Below are 9,740 nucleotides of genomic sequence, written 5' to 3' on the forward strand. Positions count from 1 at the left end.
TTTCAAGGAAGTAGTAGTATATAGTTTATAGGTACAAAAAGTTAGTTTCGTTACAAGAAATTCGAAACTAACACGAGTGATTACAGTGAAACAAAAAGTTAGCCCTTTACAATTTGTTAATCTAGAACTAGGATGCTAAGCAGAGCAAAAAATGGAGCTAACTAGAACAAAAAAAATTAGCACTTCGTAATGTCTCACTCTAGGACTAGAGTGCTAACTACAAACTCCAAAAAGAGATCAGTGCTAATACTTCTCAAGCACGTTTACAATACTATTCGACGAGGTTTCATTGCTTGAAAAGACAAAATAATATCATCCGTTGAAACATCCTTAAACACATCCTTCTCCATAAAAGGAACCATGCAACCGCTCAAGAAGTCATCATTCATTCGACTTCGCAACTCATTCTTAATAAATTTCATTCCCAAAAAAGCTCTTTCAACGGATGCAGTATGCCCACCAATATGTGTTTGCAAACTAGCTTTTTTATGCCAACTTCTAAACCCCACACTCGAAAATGTTTCACCTCCGCCTTGAAGATTGTTATTTTGCTTGAATAAATAACAATACAAGCAAAAGGCTGTATCTTTACTTATATTATACTCTAACCAATCAGGAAATTCATCAAACCATTTATGATTAAAACGACGCACATCTCCAAAAATGTTTGTTTGTGGAAACTCTCTTAATAGAGGTTGACAAGGTTTTTTTTGGAGATAAGCTCTTCTAATAACGTCACGGTGATTTGGATGAAATTCCAAGATTTGAGTTCTTTCACCTGGATCAGCCTTTAAAGAACTCAAATCAAATTCTTGAGAAGAATGTGATGGTACTTCCAAATTATTAGCATTTTCTTCCCCGTTAGGTTGATTCTGAGCAATAGAACTTGAATTTGATACTTTAAAAAAGTACTTCTCCATTGACTATGAATCTATACAAAATAGTTAATTGTTAAATGCATTAAAGATAACTTTTTACAAATTACATTAGATATTACCATCAAAATTTAAATGGTTCATCAATCTAGTTACGACTATCAAAGAAAGAATAGAAAAAAACAATCAAAAAAATTTCACAATTTAAAATGAAAATAGTCAATATTTAATCAAGAAAGACAAACTTTTCAAGAAAATTGAGAGAAAAGCTTACCTTGGAGAAAAGACAAACAATCAACCCTTTTAATTTTAGCTTTGAGCCTCCACTTCAGATAATCGGAGATACTACAAGTTTACAACCTTAAAAAATAAAGACCCATTTAATTTCTTGAAATTGAAAGAAAAGAAGAAGAAGAGAAAAGAGCTTTTACCTTTTAAGCAATAAGCATGAGTTTTGATTTTTCATTTCGAATTGAATGTGAGATTCAAGCATGAAGTATCAAGTATGAAACAATCAACAATAGAATATTATGGGAGATGATTTTAATATTTGAGTTTTGAGTTGAGGAAGAACAAGAAAGTGATTTAGGGATTTGAAAAGTGAAAAAGCTATTAGCTTTTAGGAATGGGAGTATGGGAGTTGGGACCTTTGAAATTTTTTGGGTTTAACACCAGATTTTAGCACATTTTATTAAAATTAAAAAAAAACATTAAAATCGAAACTGGAACAAAAAAAAAACTGAAAGTAAAAAACTAAAAAATAAAACGCTAACCCAGGGATTTGATCCTTGGACATCAGGCATAACTTTGAAGAGAGCTGCCACTGGGCTATCTCCTTCACCTTGTCATTAAGAGGGTTCAAAATATATATATCCACATAAATCCAGAAAATTCACCTTATATATAAAGTGTAATTTTTTTTTGAGGGTGTTCGGGTGAACCCCTGGACAACATGTGGGTCCGCCCCTGCCTAGGGATATTAATTTTGTGTGTAATTCACCTATGACAAAAAATTCTAAAAATTTGCAAATAATTTTTGTTAAAAGTGTGAAATAAAAGGGAATTCTGCATCAGTAATTCCTAGGTAAATTTGTAGAATTTTTGGCAATAATATTAATTTTTCTACTTTGTCTTTTTGTTTTTTCAATATTAAATTTGGTTTTCCTTGTTCTGTTTTTGTCTTCTATTTATATTTAATTTGCTTTCCTCCTTAATTATAATTTCACTAAGTAAATTGCTCGCGCTTCGTGCGATGGTGAACTACGTCAATAATCTACTTCTGAACATTTGATAATATAAGTGTTTTCGAGTGGGTACAACCCTACGATAAATTGTCAAGAATATTTTATCCAAAGATGAAATGAAATATTTTTTTAATCTTAAAACCAAAAAGATTTGATTCTAAGTGTATATGCTTGTTATTAATTCTTCATTTTAATTTAATGAGAATATTTAGCCCGAAAATCTATATCTATCTATCTCTCTCTCTCTCTATAAATATATATATATAAAGTTGGATAATAAAAATATAATGTGGCGCCTCTCTTTGACCAGGATTGTCATTTATTTTTTTTGTCAATTTTTTGAATTCTTTTAATCTCTAAAATATGCTAAAAGAAGGGGAAAAAAATATAATTAAAATAACTTATTTATCTCTCCTCATCATTACTACTACAATTTATTATTCTTCATCTCTCATCATTATATTATTATAATTTATTCTTTTCCTTAAATTCTCTCATCTTACCTTTTAGGTCTATAGCTTTCTAAAAAAAAAAAAAAACCTTTTCTACTACCCTACATATTTTTTTTTCCAATATTTTTTTATCTCATTTAATTTGTTGTCATAAAATTTTTCTCAAAATTAAAAATATATTTTGTGATTTATTTCATCATCTCTCATCATTATTATTATAATTTAGTATTTTCCTTAAATTCTCTCATTTTGCCTTTTATGTCTATAATTTTCTAAAAAAAACACTTTTCTACTATCCTACACGTTTTTTTCATTATTTTTTTATCTCAATTAATCTCATTTATTGTTGTCATAAAAAAATTCCAAAAAATATCTTTTTTTTTTAATTTCATCAAATAATATTAATTGATCTTTCCTAAAACCCTTCCTCTTCCTTCTCTTATATTTCTTTCATTCATAAAAAAATAAAATAAATAAAGTTAGTGATGGTAGAATGGGATGATCGAAAAGAAAAAAGTATTGACAAAAAAATAACAATATAGATATAACTTTATTATGAAAAACATAACGGTTGTTTTCCTATTTATACATACACAAATTGAGCAATGAATGAAAACACTTATTATTATTTTTAAAATAATAGAGTAAATTTATTTTTTATGCAATTACTTTAAGAAACATATAAGAGAAATTATTTTTGATAAAAAAATATAATATCTATGTCGGACTAAGGAATGATCTAATAATTATGAGGAAAAAGGCAAGATCAAATTCTGTAAAAAGATTGTAATTTTTTATAAAGTTATAATAATTAATTTTTAGAAATAAAAATAAAATAAACGAAAAAGTACAAAAAAGGGAAAATAAGTAATTTAAGGAAAAAATATAAAAACATTAATAATGATATTAAGGGAAGGAAGTAAAAGAAATCAATAGCATTGATGGTGATAAGCATTAAATATGGTCATCTTTCATATTTTATAAGATTTTAAGTTTTTTTAAATTATAAAAAACGCTAAAAAAATAAAATAAAATTCGAGGCACAATTTTTTAGAGAAGAGTAATTTCAATTTTGGGCAATTATTTTAATATAAATGCTAGAAAGAATATTTATAAATTAATAAAATTAAATAAATATGAGATTTTTGTTTATAAAACATATAATTATCAATGTTGGACTAAGAAATTATCTAAAATTTATAAGAAAAATGTCAAAATAAAATTCCGTAAAAAAACACTGCAATTCTTAAGTAGTTTAGGAATAAACAAATAAAATTTCAGGCGTTAGAAATTAAAAAATATACATAAAAACGTTAATATAAAATAAATTTAAAAAAAACTTTAATTAAAGACACCAAAAAAATAAAACAAAATAAAAGAAGAAAAAAAATAGTAGACTAAAGAAGAAGAAATAATGTCGTTAGTAAATTTTAAGTAAAGCTAAATAACAAAATATAAAATTAAGTTTAATTAAAGATATATAAAAAGAAATTATGACATAATAAAATAAGAAAGGAGTTAGTAGAATATTTATTCTCCTCCTAAATTTGATATTAATTTCCTAAATAGATTGATTTTTTCTCTAAATAAATATTCTTACCCTTTGAAATACTAATCACCCTTCCTATTAATTTCTCAATCAATATGATTTTTTTTTCTCTCAATATAGAAGGAATTAACATTCTTTCAAAAAGACTTCTACTTTGAAGAGAATTTTTTGTTACATAATTTTTCTCTTTTCACCAATATCTTTATAAGGTTCGTGAGATACCCCTTTCTTTCTTTTTTTCTTGAAAAAAATCAAAAGTCTAGAATTTTGCTGGACATCTCAATGACTAAATTTGATATTTGTATATTCATTATCACCACTATCTTTAGAAGTTTTATCATCATCAATATCTTTAGAAGGACCATGAGATACTCTCTTTCCCTTTTCTTGAAAAAATCACAAGGCCGAGAAATTCGCTGTACATCTCAATATCAAAATTTGATACCCATATATTCATCATCATCATTAGAAGAAGAAGAGAAAAAGTGAAGGATTCCACTATTGTTGATTACAATATTCAATTTTTTTTTTAATTTTATAGGCTAAATAATTATAAACAGTTATGAAAATTGAAAAGGTTTTGATCTTTTCATCTTCCATTTACTTAAATGTGTATTAGTATGATGGAAGTTTTAAATGAGCATGATGTAATGCATTAAAATATTTTTCAGCTCTATTTTTTTTCGAAATTACAAATAAAAAATAGAAACAAAAATAAAATGTAAAAAAAATGAGATAAAAGATAAATAAAAATGCTAGCTATAGAGAGGTGCCACATCAGCTTTTCTATATCTAGCTTTATCTATATATATAGATTTAACAGTGCTCCTCCCTAATTTAATTCAACAACTACAGAGCCCCACACAGCCCTAACCCTAAGGGGTCGTTTGGTGTGATGGATAAAAGAACTTAATCCCGGAATAACTTTTAAGTGGCCTTTAATCCGTTGCTTGGTTGTAAAAGTTGGGATAACTTATCCCAGGACTAACAATTAGTCCTGGGATAAGTTATCCTTAGTCCTGGGATAAGTTATCCTTACCTAGGGGTAGAATAGTAATCTCAGGATAACTTATCCTGGGATAAAGTAGGTAAAATAACAAAAATAGTCCCCCTTAAACTCTCTTTTTTACACCACTTTACATTCATGTATATTAACATAATTTTTCACAACATTTATAATGACATTCACAACTTTAACTATTCGTTGTTCTTATGATAATATATTTTTCCATTAAAAAATTATATTTTATAAATATAATTTTTATATATGAATATATTATAAGTTAAATTTATTTGCCTAATTCTTATGTTTATTTTTATTTTGATTTTTCTTAAAATGTTCACTCCACTACTAAATTGCATATTTTTAATTAAATAATTTACTACTCACTTAAAAATTATATTTTATATATCAATTATAATATAGATAACTTTAATGATAAAATTTCTATTACTTTAATAAATTTAAAATGAAAGTTTTAGTTTTAAGCTAAATAAGATGAATGTTTAGTTTTAAACTAAATACGATGAAAGATTTCTTTTAAAGCTAAATAAGATGAAAATTTTATTTTTAAGCTAAATAAGATGAAAGTTTTATTTTTAAGTTAAATAAGATGAAAGTTTATTTTAAAAACACACGGTACAATCATGGAAATGCACACACAAAATATTTAAGCTAAATAAGATGAAAATTGTATTTTTAAAAAAAGAGTAACTAATTAAAGCTTGCAAAGTAAAGTAATAAATAAATAAATAAGGTGGAGGGTATTATCGTAAACAAACAACTTATTCTTAGAAATTATGCAATGAATATAAGTTTGAATATGACAAACCAAACAAGCAATAAAAATTAATTAAATCATAACTTGCATTTAAACCAAAGGACCCCTAACTAACCAATACTTATTAATTAGGCTCCCTAATCAATTCAATTAATTCCTAGAAGACCGACAAACTAATTACGGATCACTTTAGTAGGAAACCTTATAAGGACAAATTTTTTTATCTTTATCCACCGATGTGGTATGGAATCATAATGATTCACAAAATTACGTCTTGATATTTTAAAATTTTCCTTCAATAAATTAATATGTAAAAATATTTATTTATTTTCTATTTCTAATATATGTAAATAAAGTATTTCATACGTCATTTTTAATATACGTAAATAAAGTATTTCCTTCGTCTCATGTGGCATCTTGAGATCCAAATACATTTTTCTTTAGCCGTAAATTTTCATATATCTTTTTAAATATTTTGAATTATTTATTATTACTTATTGTAATTTCACGTCAATTTTCAAATATGTAAATTTTATTTTTAAAAATTTAAAGATTTTATGCTTAAATTTACTATCAAAATCAAATTATTTGTCTCTTGAAATTGTCCCACATAAATTGCAATAAAAACATAATATATAAGTAGGATATACATTTTTCAAAAACAAAAAAAAAAACTCATTTAATATAGATATATCTATCGAAAAAGAACATTAACCTTTACGCTAATAACAAATATAAATAAGACATTTTTTACTTAAAAACTATACTTGATTACTCGGTAATACACCTTTACACCTTTTAATGATATGTAGTAAGCCATATTCAAAAATTATAATTGAGTTTTATTTAAAATTAGTCGGTGACTACAATTATTTATAGTTCTTAAATGAATAATAAAAAATTCAAATAATGTGTTTTTTCTTTCAAGAAAAACATGAGAATATAATTATGAGAATTAGATGTTTAAAAAAAAAGAAATTGATACTGAGACATTTATTATTATGCCTTCAATAACACATTAAAATTATAGTATAACTTAATAGTATATGATAATTGGTAATATTTGTTTCACCAATTTTAACCACATTAATTAAATTTTGGGTAAAGTCTCATTAATAAATTCCTATCTAAATTCGTACAACAAAGCTCCCACGTAAATTTCAAAATAAAAAATGTTCAAAATTTTTAATTTCCCAAACTAAATTCGTAGGTGTTAATATGAGTGAATTAAAAGATAACCAAGGGTGTAAGTTAGTTAGGAATTAAGTTAGTTATGATTCTCTAGTTAGTTACAAGTTGTTATATATATATATATAATGAAAGTTCAATGAAGTAATGATAAGAAAAAAGAAAGAGTGTGTAAACTCTAACAGATTAATCTTCTTGGTAAAGATTACTTCATCTTCTTCCTCATCTTTGTTTCTTCTTCTTACTCTCATTCGTCTCCTTTTTCTCTCTCAATCTAAGATTCATAAAACTACATGGCATCAGAGCTTTCAAGCAAGTAATTCATTGCTTGATTCGTAAGATTCTGTGATTATTCAACAGAGGTGATTACAGATCAACAACTGGTCAAGAATTAGTTCAAGAATGGCACAAAATTCTGCAAATTCACAGGCACAACCCACTGGCATCAGTAGTGGTGCTGCAATTGCTGCAATTGGAATAGATCACAATCATCCCTTGTTTCTACACGCGTCTGATGTAAGTGGAGTACAAATCATATCATTTCAGTTGACTGGAATTCAAAATTACTCAATTTGGTTTAGGTCAATGAAAATTGCATTGCTAGGTAGGAACAAGTTAGGGATGGTTGATGGGTCATGTAGAAAAGAGGATTTCCCAGGGTTAGAAAGTAATTGGAAAAGGGTTAATGCTGTAGTTTTATCTTGGATCATGAATTATGTATCAAAAAGCTTGTTAGGAGGCATAATGTATGCCTAGAATGCTAGAGTAGTGTGGGATGATCTGTTTGAAAGATTTAACAAGGTAGATGGGTCAAGAACCTTTAATCTACATCAGGAAATAATTACAACCTTGAGTTAAGGTACAAGTTATGTATCTATTTACTACTCTAAGCTCAAAGGGCTATGGGAAGAGTTTGAAGCCTTAGTTCCAGCACCAGGGTATGCTTGTGAAGGTTCAAAAGAGTATGTTGTGCATTTGAAAACTCTGAAATTGTTCAGTTTCTTATGGGGCTAATTGACTCTTACCTGCAAGCAAGAAGTCAAATTCTTATGTTGAAACTAGTACCTACTGTTAATTAGGCGTATTCGATGATTCTTCGTGATGAAACACTGCAGGTGTATTGGGTACTGGTCCAGCCAACTTACAAGGTTATTTTGATGTTGTCATGTATTTAAGAACAAGTGGGATTCAACAGAGGTTTAAGAAAAGTTATAATCTAGTTTGTGATTTTTGCAAACTCAAAGGGCATACTAGAGAAACATGCTTCAATATTATTGGGTACCCACAGGATTTTAAGTTCAAAAAGAAAGGAGGCAACAATTCTGCATACAATGTAACTGGTGAAGTGGATGATGGTATGAATTCAAGTGCCAGCACTAGCTCTAGTGATGCAAGAGATGGACACATGAGAGGTGATGGAGAATTCAAAACTCAGAAACAACAACTAGACTCGTGTGCATTGACTAGAGAACAATATACTTAAATTTTGCAGCTTCTTGATAAAAAAATCAGAAGTTCCACATTGTGTAAATGCAGCAGATATGAACTCTACTTTAATAGCTGCTTCTAATAAAAGTTCAGGTTGGATCATAGACCCAGGAGCCACCAATCATGTGATGACTGATTTGAGTCTCTTAAAAGGGCATTCCATATGTAAGGTTGCAACTCCAAAGAAGGTACACCTTCCAAAAGGTGATAAAGTTGTGGTGACTCATTTAGGGTCAAGTACATTAGATGGAAACAATACAGTTTCAGAAGTGTTTTACATTCCTCAGTTTTAGTTCAATCTTTTGTCTGTTGCAAAGTTAACAAAAGAGTTGAATTGTTCAGCTTTATTTTTCCCTAATTTTTGCCTTTTTCAGGAACTCTTCAGTGGGAAGGTGAAGATGATTGGTAAAGAGGATGGAGGATTGTACATTCTGTCCAACAGTATAGATAAAAGAAGAAGTTGTGTTAGCAGCTAGACACACTGATCATAAGGATAAAATTACTGAAAAAATAAATACTCAGTTGCTACATCAAAGACTTGGTCATGTTTCTAGTTTTGTTCTTAAGAAGTTGTTCAGTTATAGTTTAGCTAATATTACAAAGACTGTAAACAAATGTGTTGTATGTCCTTGTGCTAAACAAGCTAGATTACCTTTTCCTGTTAGTGTAACTAGTAGCTTAAACAACTTTGATTTATTACACATGGATCTTTGAGGTCCTTATAAAAAGCCTACTTTTGATGGATTTAGATACTTCTTAATTGTTGTAGATGATCACACTAGAATGACTATGATTTTCTTATTAAGAATGAAGTCTGATGTTTGTATCATATTGAAGTCCTTCTTGGCTTATATAAGAACTCAATTTGATAAACAAGTAAAACATATTATTATTACGTTTTTTTTAGAAATAAATTAACAAAGAAAAAAAAAANGGGCGGACTTAGCTTAAAATGAAATTATTTTTATGTTTCAAGATTTCACTAATCTTTGGTGACGACAACAATAATGATACATGAATAATGGGAGCACAATCAAACGAGGTGTTCTTTCGTTCGCTTTTAGCAGCTTTATAGAAATAGTTTAGAATTTTTTTATTAACTTTAAATTAAATATTTACATTTAAGTTTATTTCAAATTTTAATGAAACGAAATAAAAAGTTA

The 9,740-nt window shown here is 27.4% G+C and overlaps 1 protein-coding gene across 1 annotated transcript; it reads right to left on the reverse strand.

Moving 5' to 3' along the window:
- Positions 1 to 263: 263 nt before the first annotated feature.
- On the reverse strand, positions 264 to 920 carry LOC125853760 (uncharacterized). Its single transcript, XM_049533503.1, has one exon. It carries the CDS (start codon positions 918 to 920, stop codon positions 264 to 266), a length of 657 nt encoding a protein of 218 aa, XP_049389460.1.
- Between the last annotated feature and the right edge of the window lie 8,820 nt (positions 921 to 9,740).

The sequence above is a fragment of the Solanum stenotomum genome, chromosome 1, assembly GCF_019186545.1.
Source record: "Solanum stenotomum isolate F172 chromosome 1, ASM1918654v1, whole genome shotgun sequence".
Lineage (NCBI taxonomy): Eukaryota > Viridiplantae > Streptophyta > Magnoliopsida > Solanales > Solanaceae > Solanum > Solanum stenotomum.

Bases quoted from the DNA above. Each gene is read 5' to 3' on its own strand.
- LOC125853760 (XM_049533503.1), bottom strand. From the start codon at position 920: ATGGAGAAGTACTTTTTTAAAGTATCAAATTCAAGTTCTATTGCTCAG.